The sequence below is a fragment of the Ranitomeya variabilis genome, chromosome 2, assembly GCF_051348905.1.
Source record: "Ranitomeya variabilis isolate aRanVar5 chromosome 2, aRanVar5.hap1, whole genome shotgun sequence".
NCBI classification, from domain to species: Eukaryota; Metazoa; Chordata; class Amphibia; order Anura; family Dendrobatidae; genus Ranitomeya; species Ranitomeya variabilis.
In genome coordinates, this window is record NC_135233.1 from 418,541,873 (window position 1) to 418,563,861 (window position 21,989).

Below are 21,989 nucleotides of genomic sequence, written 5' to 3' on the forward strand. Positions count from 1 at the left end.
AGTCCATGCCCTCATCATCTCTCGTCTTGACTACTGCAACCTCCTGCTCTGTGGCCTCCCCTCAAACACTCTCGCACCCCTCCAATCTATTCTAAACTCTGCTGCCCGACTAATCCACCTGTCCCCCAGCTATTCTCCGGCCTCTCCCCTCTGTCAATCCCTTCACTGGCTCCCCATTGCCCAGAGACTCCAGTACAAAACCCTAACCATGACGTACAAAGCCATCCACAACCTGTCTCCTCCTTACATCTGTGACCTCATCTCCCGGTACTTTCCTACACGCAACCTCCGATCCTCACAAGATCTCCTTCTCTACTCCCCTCTTATCTCCTCTTCCCACAATCATATACAAGATTTCTCTCGCGTATCACCCCTACTCTGGAACCCTCTACCACAACACATCAGACTCTCGCCCACCATCGAAACCTTCAAAAAGAATCTGAAGACCCACCTCTTCCGACAAGCCTACAACCTGCAGTAACCACCGATCAACCAACCGCTGCACGATCAGCTCTATCCTCACCTACTGTATTCTCACCCATCCCTTGTAGATTGTGAGCCCTCGCGGGCAGGGTCCTCACTCCTCCTGTACCAGTTATGACTTGTATTGTTCAAGATTATTGTACTTGTTTTTATTATGTATACCCCTCCTCACTTGTAAAGCGCCATGGAATAAATGGCGCTATAACAATAAATAATAATAATAATAACACAGCACAGGTGATAACCCTGGCACATGCTGCAAACACGTTTCCTACAGCAGTGCCCTAGGTGCGCCGAACATCACATCTTCTTCAGTCCCTTTCCCCTGCTGTCACCACTCACCTAACAAAAATATTCAACCTCTCTCTTCTGGTATCTTTCCTTCCTCATTTAAGCATGCCATCATGCATCCTTTACTTAAAAAAAACATCCCTCGACCAAAACTGTGCAGCTAACTATAGACCTGTCTCTAATCTCCCCTTCATCTCTAAACTCCTCGAATGCCTGGTCCACTCCCGCCTGGTTTACGCTCTTTACACTCTACTGAACCTGCCCTCACTAAAGTTTCTAATGATCTACTAACAGCTAAATTTAATGGTCACTACTCCATGCTTATTCTCTGGGATCTCTCCGCAGCATTCGATACTGTGGATCATCAGCTCCTCCTCACTATGCTACACTCCATCGGTCTCAAGGACACCTTTCTCTTGGTTCTCTTCCTCTCTGACCGCTCCTTCACTATCTTTTGCTGGCTCCTCTTCCTCTCATCTTCCCCTTACTGTTGGAGTTCCTCAAGGATCGTTCTAGGCCCCGTTTCCACTTGCAAATCTACTGACGACCTGCCAATCACACTGGCTGTTGCGGGTAAAGAGGTGGAAGGTCTGCGTCCAAAACCATGTGCAACTGCTGTCTCCACAGTCACAGAGGATGAAGAGGCCGCGGATGCACTTGATGGGGCAGACGGTGGTTGGCCCGGCCCACTAGGCTGCATTGTAGCACAGTGAGCTTCCCACTGTAACTTATGCCTCATATCCATGTGACGGTTAATGCATGAAGTACTCAAACTATTCATTTTTTAGCCTCTACTGAGATTTTGGTGACAAATCTTACAGACAACATGAGTTGGGTCATCCTTTGCAATCTCAAAAATGCCCAGGCTATGCAAGGCTTAGAGCCCATGTGACCTGAAGAGCCACCACGACTTGTGCTCAGAGGCACAGTTGTGGTTGAGGATGCAGTTGCTGAAGTGCTTCCAGTTCTCCGTCTCTGTCCAGGAAGGCGCAGCCTAACCTTGTCATCACTAGCATCCCTCCTGCACCTTCTCTGCTGACCTCATGGACTGGCGGACTGCGGGTTGACAGTAAGTGGGGTCTCCAACCTCATCACCATCATCATCACCCTGTGTGTTCTCACACCCGTCGTCCTCAGAGCCAACCTCTTCCTGCCCTGACCAAAAAGTCAAGTTTTCGTTCCAATCAGGTAACTGTCTCATCATCATCTTCCTCATTGTCTCCACCAACAGGAGTTACAGTTTGGGAATGAGGGTCTACATTATGCTCAGAACCTTCTTCATCTGGGCCTGGATCTGACTCACAAAGATTCTGGGCATCAGTGCAGATCATTTCCTCGTCTGGATTCACAGCTCTGGAGCAGACCTCTGATTCCCAGGCTATAGTATGAGTAAACAGCTCTGCAGACTCAACCATCTGTGTTACCCCATACTCAGATGGGCGGCTGGAGACTTGGGAGCTGTGAGGAAGCAAGTGTGATTGGGGTGACACCTCTGAGGACTGGAGTATTTGTGATGTTGAAGTTGAGGTGGAGGAGAGCCCACTTGAACGAGCACTTCATATCCATTCAAGCACCTTCTGTTTTTGTGCCTCATCTGGAATTTGTAGCAATGCTCGTAAGAAAGGGATCATATCAGATTGTCCACGAAAAGAAGTAGACATCTTACTTTGGCTGGAAGATGGTCTTTCTTCTGCAGATGTTACTGTTGCTTTACCACCTACCCCACAGACACAACCTTTTTATCCCTTTCCAACACGCCTACTTCCCTTTCCACCAGCAGCATGCCTTTTGCCACTCATTTTGGTGCTTAGCAAATTGGCAACTCTGTAGTTGTTGGCACAAAAAAAAAGATGGATGGAAACCGAGCAGAGCTGAGTGGCCAAACTGTGGCACAAGCCCAAAACGATTTACTGGGTTAGATGCAGTAAAAAATTAGATACACAGACGGTGTAGCTAGCTTCACAGGCGGGCTACTCCGCTGGCAAGCAGACACTGCTCTTAGGCCCACAACGATTTACTGGGTTAGATGTAGTAAAAATTTAGATACAAAGGCGGTGTAGCTAGCTTCACAGGCGGGCTACTCCACTGACGTGCAGACACTGCTACCAGGCCCAAAACGATTTACTGGGTTAGATGCAGTAAAAATTTAAATGCACAGGCGGTGTAGCTAGCTTCACAGGCAGGCTACATAGATGACTACCAGACAATGCTACTAGCCCAAAAGGATTGGCCGAGCTAGATTTATACCAAATGCTGTGACAAACACTTGCACAGCACTGGCAAAGACCTGCCTGGCAAAAAGTGCTATGAACTGCTGTAACCTACCCTGAAAAGGGCTGATATTACAACTAGTCCCAACTCCCGAAACCTAATTGAAAATTTGCTCGCAAAAACACTCAGACTGTATAGCGCCCACAGCAGCAGCGGTGCCGTCTAACACTATGCTGCAGCAGTGAGGAAATGGTGGCGACAGGGAAAATGGCTGGTTCATATAAGGCAAGGACATGTGACATAGCCAATAACACATGCCCTTGCTTGTGTGCATCACATGCACTTTGGTGTGTGTGTGTGCACACTGCTGATAGGCTGAGAGACTGCACCACCCCACTGTAAATGCGGGAAAGAAAAAAAAAAAAAAAAAAAGGAGATCGGCATTATTTCAGCACAAATCTATCCCCTGCCCACTATACACTGAAACAGTCTATTAACATTGATAAACCGTTTTAATGTGAAAATCAAGTTAGGCTTTTGGTGAACGAACAGCTATTGAACAGAAACTCGAACAGCCGAATTTTAAGCAAATTATTCGAGTTCGTCGAAAGCGTCGAACACCGCCCAAAACAGCTCGAATTTGAAATTGGCGAACAGTTCAACTCGAACACCGCTCATCTCTAGTTGTGGACAGCTCTGAAAGAGAAGGCAGATCTATGGCTGACACCGTTGAACCTACAGCCAAGCATGGTCATGTGTGACAATGGCCTGAACCTGGTGGCGGCTTTGCGCACACACATACCATGCCTGATCCATGTGCTTAACCTCATTGTTCAACGGTTTCTCAAAAGCTACCCGGAGCTGACAGATCTGCTTGTGAAAGTACGCTGCCTGTGTGCCAATTTTAGAAAGTCAGCTACAGCTTCTGCCGCCCTTGCCATGCTTAAGCAGCGTTTGCAGCTTCCATCTCACCGACTGTTGTGTGATGTCCTCACACGTTGGAACTGCATATGTTGGAAAGGATTTGTGAGCAGAAGAGGGCAGTTGTTGACTACCAGTATCAACAAAGCCATCGGCATTTAGTTCAGACTCCACACATAAGACCTCAAGAGTGGACATGGATGTCAGACATATGTACTATCCTCCAAAACTTTGAGGACTCCACCAAGATGGCGAGTGGTGTGGGTTCTGAAATGCTATTTGCTCACAAAGAGGATGCATTGCAGGCGGAGCATGAGGAGACGGAGCAAGGAACCATACAGGGTGATTACACACAGCCCAGCCTCATGTCATCCCAGCAGGGATTGGTTGACACTGAGAAAGAGGAAAAGGAGAACAGGAGCTGTTTTCATGCGCTATAGACTGTACTACAAGCACAACTGTCATACCATCTGTTCAGAGTGGATGGTCTGAGGACAGGGAGGAGAAAAGGATGGTCAGTCATCCTCTTGGTGAGGACATTGAAGTCTTGCCTGTTAGAAGTATGGCACGCATGGTCAAGTTTATGTTATGCTGTCTTTCCCGTGACCCTTGCATTCTCACAATTTTGGGTGACAGACATTACTGGTTGGTGACACTTCAAGACCCACGATACAAGGAGAACTTTCTTTTATTCCAGAGGCAGACAGGTGTACTAATATGGTGCAGTACCAGAGGGCCCTTGTGGAATTATTAAAAAAAATCCCATCTGAAAAAGCTGGCTGCAGAGGTCACAGTTCGTTGGAAAACCAAGGAGTGTATTATGCTTATCCCATTCTTTTTATATTAAGTCTTTAATCGTGGGTATTACGGGGAAAGATCTTCGTTTTTTTCTGTCCCAACCCCGCAAACATGATGTTCTGTGCCGATTTTTTCCCTTTTTCATCTGGGCACCCCATTGTGCTTCTGACGGATTTTACTAGGTTATCTATACTGCTGTTAGGTAGACGAAGAGCCCCTTCGTTCTCGGATGAACTTGATTGCGAACCAGAATTGTCTGAGGATCTATGTACATCCTCAGAATCTGAGTCCACTGGAGACAGGGACTTGCTTGGTAGGCGGGTACTGGAGCTACTTGTGTGCACCAAACCCTGCATCTCTTCCCGAATTATGGCTCTTACATATGCAGGTGTCATTACATTTTCCTGACGTAAGGTTAGAGTGATACACTGTGGGCATAACCTCTTAGCGTAAGAGTCCGGAAGAGGCTGTGTACAGAGGGCGCATTCTTTATGCTTGGACTTGTGTGTCCGTTTCTTAGTCTAAAAGGAGAGGGACACAGGAGTAACATATATCAGCATATAGGAAGACAATTTTTTTAAAAACTCACCCAGTGAAACTGAAGGTACCGGTTCTGGAGGCGGAGTCATTGGTAAAGGGTCCTTGACATTTTGTCTGGCGGTGGATCGCTTCTCTGGGGGGCGACCACCACTCTTGGTGCTGCTCTTAGCGCTTCTCTCCTTGCTGGGAGGGCGCTGTTCCGCTGCTGACACGTGCGCATCATCGGCTGGTGAAGCCATACTTACACACACCGGCCGACGGCAGCGCCGCTTTTTGAATCTGGCGCCGAATCCCCAGCCTCCCCGGAAGTGCTCCGGCTACTTCCGGGTTAGACGCGCCGCTCTCCTTACCATGTGGCAGCTGGAGGATTGAAAGCCGGCTGCTGCAGCGCACACACCCTCATGGAGCCGGGCAGACCACCCCTGGCCCCGGACCATGGATCGCTGACCAGACGAGGGGGGAGGCTGCAAGCACGGGCTCCCCTGCCGCTGCTTCAGGCGCTGCAGCCCCTGCTGGTCTCACAGAACCCACACAGGCGGATGCATGGCCCAGGAATCCTCTTTTGCAGGTAACTTCGGATTCCTATAGGAACAGGAAAGCTAAACTGAGGAGAGGGGACCGCCTCCTTTTATTCTGTAGGTTTCATGTTCCTATGGGCGGATCCCTCTCATGTGGGGTGCTGTCGTGGCGAAGGGTAAAAATCCATTTTGGTTTAGTTTTCGTATGTTTTATTGTGAGTCTGTAAAAGTGGCGTAAGACTCTGTGACAACATTGCTCACAGCAATGACTTGGGAGTCAAATGTTTCAGCGGCCTTCTCATGTTGTTCCCATTTGTGCACTGTTCCCATCTATTTCCACAATTTCTAGTCCCTCTAAAGACCTCCGGGGGGGGGGGGCTGAGGCAAAAATGCTCGAGTTTCCCATAGACTTACATTGGGCTCGTTGCTCGGGTCGAGCACGCGAGCATTACAATATGTTCGACCCGAGCAACGAGCACCCGAGCATTTTAGTGCTCGCCCATCACTAATGTTTAGTGCATTGTATAGGGGTCCATTACTTTTTGCTGTGGCATCATTGACAGTAACTGATGCGGCTCTGCTTTATCTCCGGCGTGGGTCACGTGATGTGTCGGCTCACCGTTCACAGCCATCCCTTTGGCATAAACATAAGCAGGATGATCATTTCTTTATGACACTGAATTACTCACAATTTCCATCCAGATAAATATAGTCAATTTCAATTACTTAAGATACATATTGCATTTATTTCCTGTGTGTAAATTACGGCTCGCAGCGTCAATGCGCACATTCTGTAATTAAAAACATCATCATTAATAAAATATGTTCCTTAATAAAGTGCTAGATTCCGGACGGTCCGTAAACATCCCATTTTCTTTATCCGGATGGAGACGTTGGGGCGCAGGTCTGCCTGCTGGCAAGGGAGGGGGGAACTATGTGATTTAGCAGAATGGCGCTGTCCTTTACGCTGCAGAGGTCGATGTCATCAGTCACATCCGTGAAGAAGTCATTTATTAATTGCAGCATTCATTTATCCATTTGTTTATTAGGAGGAAGAAAATATGATTAGAGGGGCTGTCCAGGGAGGGGGAATTATCCTCAGATCTCTTCCTAATCAAATTGTAGAGAATTTACTAATAAACTTTTCTGTCCAAATATGACCAAACCCGGGAGACGGTAAAAGTGCTCCTGCCCCAGCGTTATTCCCGGATAAAACGTGCCGCTCCATCACAAGATAGGACGCCTTCTTCCACCTATCCTGCGAGATCAGCGGCCCAAACCTAAGTTATGGAGGCTATGGAGAGGCAAGCTGAACTAGAGCCCCCTACAAAAGGTGCAACCCCTATGGGTTCAGCCAGAAGCACCCCCATAGGCGACACGTCCCCGATTTTCTGCCATCTTTATCTTTTTCCTCTTTCTAATATGAGGAAAGGAAAATCAGAATGTGAATTATTTATTTCACTTCTAAAGTTTCTTTCCTTGTTCTTGGTTCCCGGCCTTTCCCCTGTGTGAGCTCCTGATGTGTCCGCATCACCCAGGACCTTGCGCCGTTTCCTGCATTAAGGCTCAGAGCCCATTTTGATGTCTCATTTTTAGATTATGATCTCCTTGGCGAAACCTGAATGTCTGAAGGTCGATGTAGCATTAAAAGGCCGATCCTCCAGCCTCTGTAGGACACTACATTTTGTTATATGGCCAGAGCTGTGCAGCGGGCAGGAAATTAATTCGGTAAACAGAGAACGTGTCCGTGCCGCGCTGGTGCAGAGTTCACCGTCCGACATGCGCTTGCTGTAAACCCTAATGAATGGTAATGGACGGAGCTCGGCTGATCGCCTGCGACAATGACTTCTGGAGGTTCGTACATTACATCAACTTAGGAGGGCACTCAGGAGAATATAAAGCCGGGCGTGCGGTTTATTGTGCTGTGCCACGAGAACACATTAAAATCTATTTTATTTTCATCTCTCAAGACTTCTAAGTGAAGGGAAAAACCCTGAACATTTCCGGCTGCTTGTGCTGTTACCGAGGCGCAGGGCGGCTTCTCACAAGGACGTCTGAACACGGGGTTAAAGATCCCTAATGGCGAGGCCTGGGGAGCGCGGAGTGGACGACTCAGGAAGATGCGGCACGACACAAAAGTGATCTCTGTATCATCCCTGCGGATGGATGAGGATGATGGGGGTTGGAGTCTATTGCTCCAGTGCACTGGGATCTCCCATTACATCCAGTCATGGCGGAGGATTCTCAGGAAGCTGGATACAATGTATCAGTCTGACGTCCACACTGTCTATAGACTGGAAACAATGTATTTCCCAGCACAGGATCACTGCAGAGCGGACACAAGTGTCCTTATTCACTGACAGCAAGCAGATAATCTACCCTAGTCAACATGAGGAAATGAAAAAAATATGTCAGGAAGTTTATAAAAATGAAGTTTTAATTTAAAACTTCTACTCAAAGCGAATCCATCTCCAGATTTCACAATATAAACTGCATACATTATAGAGATCTTAGACCTGATAAAGCTGCTGTACTGAAAATACATGTTGCAATAAGCAACAAAGCTAATTTGTCTTCTGTATGCAATCTCCACCTGACTGACAGCTCTCCAGTCTCCGCATGAAAGCCCTCCAGTTTGCATCCTTCCTGCCTGACTGTTCTCCAGTCTCTGACCTCCCTGCCTGACTGCTCTCCAGTCTGCACCCTATCTGCCTGAAAGCTCTTCAGTCTCTGCCCTTCCTGCCTGACTGAAAGCTCTTCAGTCTCCGCCCTTCCTGCCTGACTGAATAATAAGAATATAAATCTTTATTTTTTATATAGCGCTAACATATTCCGCACTGCTTTACAGTTTGAACACATTATCACTGAATGCTCTCCAATCTTTGCCCTACCTGCCTGACAGCTCTCCAGTCTGCACCCTTCCTGCCTGACAGCTCTCAAGTCACTGCCCTTCTTGCCTGACTGAAAGCTCTCCAATCTTCACCCTACCTGCCTGAAAGCTCTTTAGTCTCCACCCTCCCAACCTGACAGCTCATTAATCTCCGCCTTGTCTGCCTGACAGTAATACGCAGATATGGAATATACACCCTGCATGTAATCACTAGTATACACAGATACGGTATATACACCCCACATGTAATTACTGGTATACACAGATACGGTATATACACTCTACATGTAATTACTAGTTGTAGAATCTGCTGAGTTTTGGGGTGCCAGTTAATACTAATTAACAAGAACTACTGGATCTTTAAAAGGGGGTTTATTACAAACAGGGTATTTACAATGACATACATAAGGGAAGTCTAACTAAGGGACAAGGGTAAATTAAAGGGAAAAGGTAATGGGAGAGGGTAGAGGAAACTGGGATGTGGGAAGGAGAGAGGATCATAACTGATCCTTACATATATATTAAACCAATACACATCCACACCCACATACAAGCCATGACTCCACCCTTGCTTCTGGTATCTTCTGTGGCAAATGTCCAATCGTCTTCTGGCAATGTGAACACTATCATTGGCTGCAGTAATCATCACCTTCTTGCAGATGGCATCCTCATACTTGGGAAGAAAGTTCTTGTGTAGGACAGGTTAAACTCAATTTGGGCTGGCTCCAACATGTCCATTCAAAGAACAATGGTTTATCACCCAAACACCACAGGCATTGTATATCAATATACATATCCATAGGCCGAAGACAGGATGTCTATCTCAGGACCACTGGCTTATAATGGAAACCCACAGGAGTTGTGTACATATGTAGATAATGATGGGTCACAAACAGGACAGAGGCTATTCATTCAAGATTTTCACAGTGTACACCTATATCCTCCATTAGGCTTTAGGGCCAATATTCATTCAGTATGTAGATGAACCTCTGCCTTATCACTAAAACAAGGGACATCACACAAAAGAACACAGGCCTGACTGCAAAATACGTTTTACACAGTCTTGTATCTGGTTTATCTCATAATTCAATATATCTCAGTGATTTCTATGATACGTGCATTGTTCATGTTGTCTCCAACATACGCCCCTTTGTGTCTGAATGACACATAACTTGTAAGAGTCTACCATTCCATAATCCTCTTCACCACTGTAGTCAATTCTTCTTAGGGCAAGGAGTCTTGACACATTCACTTCACAATCTGTCAACATTCACTCAAAAAAAATTAACTTTGTTATAGCTTGATTTCTATTCCCACTAGGATTTTCCTATTTTGTTTCATTCTAGAATCATACAGTCTTTCCTACTGTGCCCTCTTCTGTCACAGTTCTCAGATACTACAATTTCCTCTAACTCAATGGGACTTTGTACATTTTGTCTCCCATGATGCAATTTTAACAGCGGTTTATTCATTCACATTTAACACCTGAATCGTCTTATATATGTAACAGGTTATATAGCACATGTATATTTTACAGCAGGGACAAAATTAGAAAAATAATGAGTAGTACAAAAAATCAGAAGTAGCAGGGAAAAATTAGAAAAATAATGAATAGTACAAAAAATCAGATGGATTAAATAATTCAGAATGCCGTTTGCTGCATTTGAATGACAAAATATTACCCCCCACCAATAACCCTTAGCATTGTTTTCCAATAGATGGGTAACCTCCTTTAATTCATTTTGATCATGATGTTTGCTAGTCATACTTTTAGATAATCCCCTTGTGCTTTGAATATATCTAATAAATTCAGAACATGAATAGTTTACAACAATATATCACATGCGACTCATGCTGCCAATGTAGACTCTGCTGCTGCACATGGTATCAGTATATGAGGGGTATCCAATGCCCGGTTAAACATGGCCTTTCACGAGTTTTTAGATACAGGTTAATCCATGTCAAGAAGATGTTCCATAAAACTTGTTTATGAATCAAATTGCCATCAAATCATAGCTCATCCAGGATGCAAATTTATGCTCCATCATAGATCCTGGAAATAAAGAACAAGAGCAGTATCAGATTCTTAGCAGTTGTAATCTATATATTGTTTCTTTTACAAGAATAAAAAAAATAAATAAATATCAAACGTGTAAAAATAAATAAATTCCAAAATATAAAATCTTAATTACAAAAATTTGAACACCATTGCATTTATGGTATTGCATGGTAATTGTTACACTTACGCCCCTTTGATACCAAATCTTGGTATCAAACAAAAAGAAAGGGAGAGAAAAAACCAAAAAATAGAATTTAAATGTGAGGTAAGAAAATTTTCAAAATAATGATTCTGGATGTAAAAAAAAAATTCTGAGCAGCAAGAATATTTAACCCCTTCACCCCCGGAGCTTTTTCCGTTTTTCCATTTTCGTTTTTCGCTACCCTCCTTCCCAGAGCCATAACTTTTTTATTTTTCCGTCAATTTGGCCATGTGAGGGCTTATTTTTTGCGGGACGAGTTGTACTTTTGAACGACATCATTGGTTTTAGCATGTCGTGTACTAGAAAACGGGAAAAAAATTCCAAGTGCAGTGAAATTGCAAAAAAAGTGCAATCCCACACTTGTTTTTTGCTTGCCTATTTTGCTAGGTTCACTAAATGCTAAAACTGACCTGCCATTATGATTCTCCAGGTCACTACGAGTTTATAGACACCTAACATGACTAGGTTATTTTTCACCTAAGTGGTGAAAAAAAATTCCAAACTTTGCAAAAAACAAAACAAAACAAAATTGCGCCATTTTCCGATACTCGTAGCGTCTCCATTTTTCGTGATCTGGGGTCAGGTGAGGGCTTATTTTTTGCGTGCCGAGCTGGCGTTTTTAATGATAGCATTTTGGTGTAGATACGTTCTTTTGATCGCCCGTTATTGCATTTTAATGCAATGTCGTGGCGACCAAAAAAACGTAAATCTGGCGTTTCGAATTTTTTTCTCATTACGCTATTTAGCGATCAGGTTAATGCTTTTTTTTTATTGATAGATCGGGCGATTCTGAACGCGGCGATACCAAATATGTGTAGGTTGGGTTTTTTTTTTATTGATTTATTTTGATTGGGGCGAAAGGGGGGTGATTTAAACTTTTATATTTTTTTTATTTTTTTCACATTTTTAAAAACTTTTTTTTTTTTACTTTTACCATGCTTCTATAGCCTCCATGGGAGGCTAGAAGCAGGCACAGCCCGATCGGCTCTGCTATGCAGCAGTGATCATAAGATCGCTGCTACACAGCAGATTTGCAGGTGTGCTGTGAGCGCCGACCACAGGGGGGCGCTCACAGCCACCGGCAATCAGTAACCATAGAGGTCTCAAGGACCTCTATGGTTACCTTCCTGACACATCGCCGACCCCCGATCATGTGACGGGGGTCGGCGATGCGCTCATATCCGGCCGCACGGCCGGATGCGGTAGTTAAATGCCGCTGTCTGAGTTTGACAGCGGCATTTAACTAGTTAATAGCGGCGGGTGATCGCGATTTCACCCGCCGCTATTGCGCGCACATGTCAGCTGTAAAAAACAGCTGACATGTCGCGACTTTGATGTGCGCTCACCGCCGGAGCGCACATCAAAGCGGGGGTCCCGACATGTGACGTACTATACCGTCACATGTCGGGAAGGGGTTAAAAGAAAAAATAATAATACTGTGATTCAATGCATTGCACAGGCCGACATAAAACAGACAAACATAAAACAATTAGGGCAACTCAACTTTATATCTGTCTCATGAGTACTAAAGATGAACAAAGTGGTCAAGGCTGGATCTGCAGATTTCATATAGAAACCTCAGCTTTACACTAGTTGGCACTATCATGTAAATTAACCATCCAACTTCAGGTGCTGATTGAAGACTATTACCTGTGAAACAAGATAAAGAACATACATACACAACAAACAATCATGCATTAGGTAAATACAATACACAGTCATCACAATGGGAGGACTACTCGTTTAATTATTTGCAAACAATTACTTAAACCTTTAACTTTGAGCTCATTGTCTAAACCATGTGGATTTAAATTTGGCCTTATGAATGCATTCATGTAGTTAATTATTACAGAGAAATAGCCTGTTTCATTTATGGATACAGTGCTGTATATGGCCTGTTGAACAAAACACATTGGTTAATCTCCTTGCTTTAATATCACGTGATACATGGTCTCCAGTCTAAAAAGAAACACAGACATAGTTAGAACACAAATTCAAACCATACACAAAACATAACTTTATCCCGTCCATTATCCATATGCTAATTGATTCACATCTAACATGGCAGCCAAAGTCCCTCTATGTTTACCTAACCATATTGGCAAATGGTGCTGGGCAGTTTAGCAACAGCGGTAGGGCAATTTGTGACCAACTCCAAAATAACCAGAATGGTAGAGATACCCATGGATCGACCATAGGGATATTAGCACCTTCCTTTTGTTGTTTATTATGTGACATCTGGCGTTTTCCTGTCTTACTTTTGTCATTTGGACTCCGCAATGTTTCTGGTTTTGGTGCATTTGTATCAGGGTCAGTTTCTACATTACCTATCTCCTCACATGTCTCTATGAACTCTGTGTTGTAGGAGATACTTTCCTCTTCAGTTTCTACACTATCAATTTCTTGGTGCAACAAATGACTTTTTCTTTCTGGGTACATGTTAGGTGTATTACAATACCGTTTAATGTGTCCTGGTTGACCACATTTATAACAATACCTAACATATCCTTGCCTCCTGGGTCTGTATACAGCAGATACATTTTCCGACGGTTCATATTGCTCTTTAGACTCATTACACCAGTCCCTAAGTATATTCACAAAGTTTTCATAGGAGCTAGTATTCCTTAGAGTCATTCTTGTGGCGTAATCTACATTGCAATGATTTGCCATTGAACATAGGAAATTAGCATCATCCTGAGACATTTCCAGACAGTTGTAAACAGTCCTATATAGGGACAGATAATTATTACAAAAGAGCAACGGATCATCATATCGCCTGAATCTGGTCATTGCTAGGGCATTTTCACCTCTAATGTCTCGTCCACCTATGATGCGTTGTAATTCCTTCCTTCTTATCTCTGCACCATTACAACCATCACCCATTTGTTCTGTTTTTAGTTGCCCTGCAATTGGCCCTGGAAGCCAAACTTGTAATAGAGACCAAGCATTTTTATTGTTCAGATTATACTGTTGGACAACATGTTCAAATCTATTGGACAGAATGACTGGAGAAATATGTGACTCAAATTTACCAAGAAGTTGACACAGATGAAGCTTCTCAGAAATAGTGAGCAATGGAGAATTATCAATCAATGGAGATCTATATCCGGCATCCATTGTACCCTCATTAGAAAGAGTACATATATTGACTGTCTCAGTGCTGCATTTCTCTGACGCAAGTGACTGTATACATTGCTCTTTGTTATGCAATTGACAATTAGCTTTATCCAGTTGACCCTCCAGTGTTGCAATTAACTTCTCCATTTGACTATTTTTCAGTTCCAAAGAATAAACCTGAGCAGCATGTGAAGTGAGGCTCAGTCTACACTCCTTCAATTGTTCCTCCAACTGTCTATTTCTCACAGCTAATTCATTTACATCTGATTGCAAACCATGTATTTTACTAGCTGTTTTATCAGAAATTCCAATAACAGAATCACTAATTTTGTCTATATCCTCCTTGACTTGTATCTTTTGCATCAAATAACTTGCTTCTTTTAATTCAGCCAACTCTTTCATCTTCAGCAACACTGAGATTTCATTGCTTAACTTTTCCTTTTTCAAATTCTTGCTCAGCACTTTACTATTCAACTTATTATTAAAGATTTTACATTGGGCTATCAAGTCATTGTACTGGTCTTCCAAAGATTTATCGACACTGACATGGTAAACAGCAGAGGCATACTTCATCACAAACTTTTCCACAAACTCCATTTTCAGCAACAAACTGCAAATACTTTACAAAACAAAATTACAAAGTGAAAAGAACTAAAAACTAGACCTTACACTACAATCTTCCCAAAAGTCTAAACTCTTTGCTCCAATACTACTACACTTAGAAAACACAGATCCAATTCTGATCTAAAATACTGTCCTATCTACAAAAGATATTTCTCTTTTGCTAAATGCATTCAACAACAAACTGTCAATACAACACAATATACACAAGCACACAAAATAATCTTCAAGGAAATTCTTTACTCACCAATATTTCTTTTAAATCAAGATCCAGACTCCTCGATTCTTTGGATTCCACACTTTTTCCAAATGTGAAATAAAGCAGATTAATTTCTTGCGGATTCTCTGTGGAATTTAATCACAGTCCCGTCTGGGGGTGCCAAATGTAGAATCTGCTGAGTTTTGGGGTGCCAGTTAATACTAATTAACAAGAACTACTGGATCTTTAAAAGGGGGTTTATTACAAACAGGGTATTTACAATGACATACATAAGGGAAGTCTAACTAAGGGACAAGGGTAAATTAAAGGGAAAAGGTAATGGGAGAGGGTAGAGGAAACTGGGATGTGGGAAGGAGAGAGGATCATAACTGATCCTTACATATATATTAAACCAATACACATCCACACCCACATACAAGCCATGACTCCACCCTTGCTTCTGGTATCTTCTGTGGCAAATGTCCAATCGTCTTCTGGCAATGTGAACACTGTCATTGGCTGCAGTAATCATCACCTTCTTGCAGATGGCATCCTCATACTTGGGAAGAAAGTTCTTGTGTAGGACAGGTTAAACTCAATTTGGGCTGGCTCCAACATGTCCATTCAAAGAACAATGGTTTATCACCCAAACACCACAGGCATTGTATATCAATATACATATCCATAGGCCGAAGACAGGATGTCTATCTCAGGACCACTGGCTTATAATGGAAACCCACAGGAGTTGTGTACATATGTAGATAATGATGGGTCACAAACAGGACAGAGGCTATTCATTCAAGATTTTCACAGTGTACACCTATATCCTCCATTAGGCTTTAGGGCCAATATTCATTCAGTATGTAGATGAACCTCTGCCTTATCACTAAAACAAGGGACATCACACAAAAGAACACAGGCCTGACTGCAAAATACGTTTTACACAGTCTTGTATCTGGTTTATCTCATAATTCAATATATCTCAGTGATTTCTATGATACGTGCATTGTTCATGTTGTCTCCAACACTAGTATACACAGATACGGTATATACACCCTGTGGAGAAACGGGGTCAGTGGGTGCTCTCGTCCGCTGGCCCGGCTGTCTTTAGCAAGACTGCATGGACCACGGCTCATACCATTGAACGCCCGCTCTATCTCCCAGTGGGCAATACACTACACAGACCACACAGGGTTAAGGTAAAACAGTGTGGCAATACTTTATTGAACAACACACAATAGCAAACAGAACAATCCCACCAATTACCCCAAGATGGTGCACATTACAGGGCCTCACCCTTCCGCTGACTCGCCGAGATAATGGTAGATGTTACGTCCAAGCTCCCAGGGTCGCTACTCCATCTGTGGATGCACGCAGAGAGGAGGTAACGACAAGCGTAGGGAGATATCCGAGAGCAGTCCTGTGTTCTTCAGCCGGGTCCGACAGACCCTCGGCTAAGATCCTGAAGAGTCTTTACAAGGTCTAAAGCCAGTTGACACGATGTCAGAGCTCCCAGGGTCGCTACTTCATCTGTGGATGCACGCACAGAGAAGAGGTAACGACAAGCATAGGGAGATGACCAAGAACTGTCCATAGAGTCCATACAAGGTCCAAAGCCAGTTGACACGATGTCAGAGCTCCCAGGGTCGCTACTTCATCTGTGGATGCACGCACAGAGAAGAGGTAACGACAAGCATAGGGAGATGACCAAGAACTGTCCATAGAGTCCATACAAGGTCCAAAGCCAGTGGACACGAGAGTCACCACCTGGCTTATCTGACCATCTCCATGGAACCAGGCAACCAGCGGGTCCCAAACCTGGCTTTCTCCAAACATATCCATGGTTCAGAGAGGGTCACTAGATCAGATCTGTGTCCTTCCAACTGGAGCCGAAAACCCCTAGGTTGTTTCCTATAGAATCATAGATCAGTGTCCCTCGTGATGGTGCCATGATGAACTGGCTGCAGTCCTTTCTCTGGTCTGTTGGGTGGTTTGCAGAAAGTCTGGCTGGTAGCTCTGTGTTACTTCCGTCTCCCAGGATGTGATCTCTGAGTCTTTTTAGGGTACCGTCACACATTGAAATTTTCATCGCTGCGACGGCACGATTCGTGACGTCGCAGCGTCGTATAATCATCGCTCCAGCGTCATAGACTGCGGTCACACGTTGCAATCACGGCGCTGGAGCGATGCCGAAGTCCCCGGGTAACCAGGGTAAACATCGGGTAACTAAGCGCAGGGCCGCGCTTAGTAACCCGATGTTTACCCTGGTTACCAGCGTAAACGTAAAAAAACAAACAGTACATACTCACCCGTCGGTGTCCTTCAGGTCTCTTGCCGTCTGCTTCCTGCTGAGTGCAGCCGTACAGTGAGAGCAGATCGCAGCACCGCTGTGATCTGCTCTCTCACTTTCCGGCCGGCACTCAGAGCAGGAAGCAGACGGCAAGGGACCTGAAGGACACCGACGGGTGAGTATGTACTGTTTGTTTTTTTACGTTTACGCTTGTAACCAGGGTAAACATCGGGTTACTAAGCGCGGCCCTGCGCTTAGTTACCCGATGTTTACCCTGGTTACAAGCGAAGACATCGCTGGATCGCTGTCACACACAACGATCCAGCGATGTCAGCGGGTGATCAAGCGACGAAAGAAAGTTCCAAACGATCTGCTACGACGTACGATTCTCAGCAGGGTGTCTGATCGCAGTAGCGTGTCAGACACAGCGATATCGTAACGATATCGCTAGAACGTCACGAATCGTAACGTCGTAGCGATGGAAATTTCAATGTGTGACGGTACCCTTATACCTAAGGCATGTAAGCTATTTTTAGAATTACCCAGGGTCCTTCAGTCCAACATCAAGATAAGGTAAACAATGGTGATGGGATCAAGGTAGCACTATTAGCATATCAGCACATCAGCACACATCAAGAAACAAAGCTTAACACAGTATGTACAGTCACTATTACAGACTTACACAGTATGTTAGATAGTATATCAGTTGGCAAGTCTGTCTTCATGACCCACCAGACAAACACTTAAATTCACAAGCCAATATACAGATAAAAAGCCAGTTCTTTTGGTTTGCAAAAACATGGTTGTCTGGGAAATTAAGATACAATCTGGTTTCTTCACACACCCTACATGTAATTACTGGTATACACAGATACGGTATATACACAGTACAATATATATTATATTTATGAGCCACTTATTGACATTTCTGTTTCTTGGGGTAATAACACAGGTGCAATGAGTATATTAATGACTTTGTAGATTCTTCTTAATGAGCGTCTCATGGTCAGGAGATTCTGTGGCGAGATATTGACCTGCTCACACGACCTGCAACGTTCATCTACCTGGAGCCAGGAAAGGGGGGGGGGGCACAAACTTATATCTGACAAATGAAACAAACGTACATGCTGAAGAGTGGTCGGGAGACACTTGCTCTCGGCTATTTCCAGCCTTCTGCATGCAGCACTGCAGTCTCTACAGACCTTGTTCTTTCCACTAACAAAATAGAAAATGCAAAATTACTTAAAAAAAGACCCTTTGAAACCGACAAATGTGCCGCGGGCGAAGTATCCACCGTACAGCTGCTGAACATCTCATCATCTCCCTGCGATCTGCCGGTTTCTGCACTTCTCCCCAGGTTCATTGTGGTCAGAGTTTTATTAATGAGCTCCGCTTCCACTGGTCCTGCTTTCCAGAGGCGGCTCGCGGCCATTCATTGTTCTGGGAAGAGAATTGCTCCTGATAACTTCATTTGTTGATCGCAGATGACATAAAAGTGTTGTGATGAAGAACCTGTCTTATCCGGATGAACATTTACAACAGAAGCATTTTTCTGATGACAGGCGTCTTGTTACTCGGGGTGAAGTGCCTGTGCTGCGTCGTTCAGATGGTGAAAGAAGAGCGTTTAACTTCTGACCTCTGCCACGAATGGATCTGCTGCCTCTGGAAAACGCAGTACTCAATGTTAGCTCCTACGGGATATCATTGTGATAGTGAGGCCCGCCCATGAGGAACTTTCTCTGATATTGCAGTATACACTTGGGGCTGCAAAGATGGATGGGGGATACGGGGGGGGGGGGGGGGACGACACCTCTACAGAGGCTGAAAAATCGGTCCACGGGGAAGAAACATCAAGATCATGGTTTCGATTGTTACATATATTTCAGTTAGACAATTGTTAGGAAAACTCTCTCTCTCTGACACTTGGACTTATTGTTTACCTTTTTCCTTCCCGAACTTTACTCTTTAGAAGGAGAAAGCTTGTCTCTCGCTCTTCATCACATTCAAACTGCTCATCTCCTCTTTATTATAGTCACTCTTCTTCTGCTGATGTCCTCCCTTCATCTTCTTCACTCTTCTAATAAGATTGAATCTTCCTTCTCGTGAACTTGGCCCTTCCTCTAGTGATTCTTCTTATTCAGCCTGTCCCCTTTCCTAATGTTGTCTTCTAGGTCTCACCATTTTGTCCTCCACCTTGATTGTAGAGCTCACGATCTGTGATCCCAGGATGTCTTGTCCAGAAATTCCATCTATCAGAAGTTCCCATTCTACAGATCATTCCATTATCATGAGGAGGCCTTGTTACCATTTATAGGACACAGGGCTGACGACATTTCTGGTTGTCACATGAGATGTTCCTAAAGTAAAGTATCTTCATCTTTATAAGTATATTATATATGGCAGTAATGTCATATATTCAATGTCTGCAGACATCTCAGCACTTATAGAGGCGGCCGTGTTCTTATGTTTTTATATTATGCAGTCGTAGTAACTTACAACTGTTCACACTTGCTTTATTCTGTTAGGAGGCCCTCATCAGTTTTTTTTTGTAGTATACAGGAGATGGCAGTGACATCACGAGCAGTAAAGGAGACGGCAGTGATGTCACAAGCAGTAAAGGAGACGGCTGTGACGTCACAAGTAGTAAAGGAGACTGTAGTGACGTCACAAGTAGTAAAGGAGACTGCAGTGACGTCACAGGTAGTAAAGGAGACTGCAGTGACGTCACAGGTAGTAAAGGAGACTGCAGTGACATCACAGGTCATACAGGAGACTGCAGTGACGTCACAGGTCATACAGGAGACTGCAGTGACGTCACAGGTCATACAGGAGACTGCAGTGACGTCACAAGTAGTAGACGGCAGTGACGTCACAAGTAGTAAAGGAGGCGGCAGTGACGTCACAGGTCATACAGGAGACTGCAGTGACGTCACAAGTAGTAAAGGAGGCAGCAGTGACGTCACAGGTCATACAGGAGACGGCAGTGATGTCACAAGCAGTAAAGGAGACGGCAGTGATGTCACAAGCAGTAAAGGAGACGGCAGTGATGTCAAAGGTAGTAAAGGAGACGGCAGTGATGTCACAGGTCATAGAGGAGATGGCAATGATGTCACAGGTTAAGATTCTAGAAGACAAGTTACATAGCAAAGTCTTGATTTCTCTCCCATTAGAGAAACTGCCTAAAAATCCTGCGGCTCAGATGCTGGATTATATTAGGAGACTTCATTCGCTTGTCTGGACACCACACTTTGTGCCATGTTCAGTGACCGCTGCCATGGAGTGAATGTACTACAGTACTCGGCCACTTAGGACCCCTCCGATCTCCTGTTTCCAGGAGAGGTCAGCAGTAGTTCAGTCCTGAATAATTCCCTTTAAAACTGAAAGAGTTGTAATTGAAGCGGGGGTCCCGGGGCAGGCATAATAGTTTTCTTTGGCAGGCAGACTAGATTGCGAGCTCTCTGGACCAGGGGGGTCCGTGTCATGGATACATTGAGGGCAGAGGGATTGTTACAGTGCAAGTAACGCTCCAGCTGCAGAGTCCGAACGGGGCAGCGACTCCAATATCAATCATTAGAATTACACTGCATGGAAGAAGTTGTAATTTTGTGGCAATTGGAACTAACAGAAAATCAAAGCACATAATAGCCTAAATCTTATTAGAGTTTTACCCAAGCGCGGCGGCAATGTACCAATACCCATGTGGGGTGTAGAGCTCAATGAAGCGCGCTCCCAGCCTGCCATAATCCAAAGGCATTTACTGGTATTAGCATATCTGAGGTATCTATCCCTTCAGACAGCAGTGTTCTGCCTGTAGAGCAAAAAGCCAGGTATTTAAGGAAACGATCTACAAGTCTAATTATCCCCCATTTGCATGTCTTTCAAGATTCCTTTTCTTTTGTAAGGAAATGGCAGATATGTGAATTGCTTCGAAGTTACCAATTGAGCCTATGATAATCGTGTCTCTTTACATATTGGGAGAGATCTGCAAACCAGACAAGCGCCTGGAATTGATTTGTCTAAAACCGGCAGCTGCAAGGATATAAATTTAATTCAGAAATAGGGCCTGTGGCTGGGAAATGTCGTGAAATATTGATAGGAGACAGTGATATCAGCAGTTGTCATCGGGCCCCCACGTGGAGGGGAGTCCAGGTACCAATGCTGGGCAGTCACTGCATCTCCAGCTCTCCGACACTGCTGGTGAAGATGCCGCCTCCTAGGAGCAGTCACTGTGTCTCCAGCTCTCTGACACTGCTGGGCAGGTGCCGCCTCCTAGGAGCAGTCACTGTGTCTCCAGCTCTCTGACACTGCTGGGCAGGTGCCGCCTCCTAGGAGCAGTCACTGTGTCTCCAGCTCTCTGACACTGCTGGGGTGGATGCCGCCTCCTAGGAGCAGTCACTGTGTCTCCAGCTCTCTGACACTGCTGGGCAGGTGCCGCCTCCTAGGAGCAGTCACTGCATCTCCAGCTCTCCGACACTGCTGGTGAAGATGCCGCCTCCTAGGAGCAGTCACTGTGTCTCCAGCTCTCTGACACTGCTGGGCAGGTGCCGCCTCCTAGGAGCAGTCACTGTGTCTCCAGCTCTCTGACACTGCTGGGCAGGTGCCGCCTCCTAGGAGCAGTCACTGTGTCTCCAGCTCTCTGACACTGCTGGGCAGGTGCCGCCTCCTAGGAGCAGTCACTGTGTCTCCAGCTCTCTGACACTGCTGGGCAGGTGCCGCCTCCTAGGAGCAGTCACTGTGTCTCCAGCTCTCTGACACTGCTGGGGTGGATGCCGCCTCCTAGGAGCAGTCACTGTGTCTCCAGCTCTCTGACACTGCTGGGCAGGTGCCGCCTCCTAGGAGCAGTCACTGC

At 44.8% G+C, this 21,989-nt stretch overlaps 1 protein-coding gene across 1 annotated transcript; it reads right to left on the reverse strand.

The window, feature by feature from the left end:
* Nucleotides 1–12,359: 12,359 nt before the first annotated feature.
* LOC143809533 (posterior protein-like) lies at nucleotides 12,360–15,982 on the reverse strand. The gene has a single exon (XM_077292590.1). The coding sequence runs from the start codon at nucleotides 14,625–14,627 to the stop codon at nucleotides 12,999–13,001; it is 1,629 nt and encodes a 542-aa protein (XP_077148705.1). The 5' UTR covers nucleotides 14,628–15,982; the 3' UTR covers nucleotides 12,360–12,998.
* Between the last annotated feature and the right edge of the window lie 6,007 nt (nucleotides 15,983–21,989).

Bases quoted from the DNA above. Each gene is read 5' to 3' on its own strand.
- LOC143809533 (XM_077292590.1), bottom strand. From the start codon at position 14,627: ATGGAGTTTGTGGAAAAGTTTGTGATGAAGTATGCCTCTGCTGTTTAC.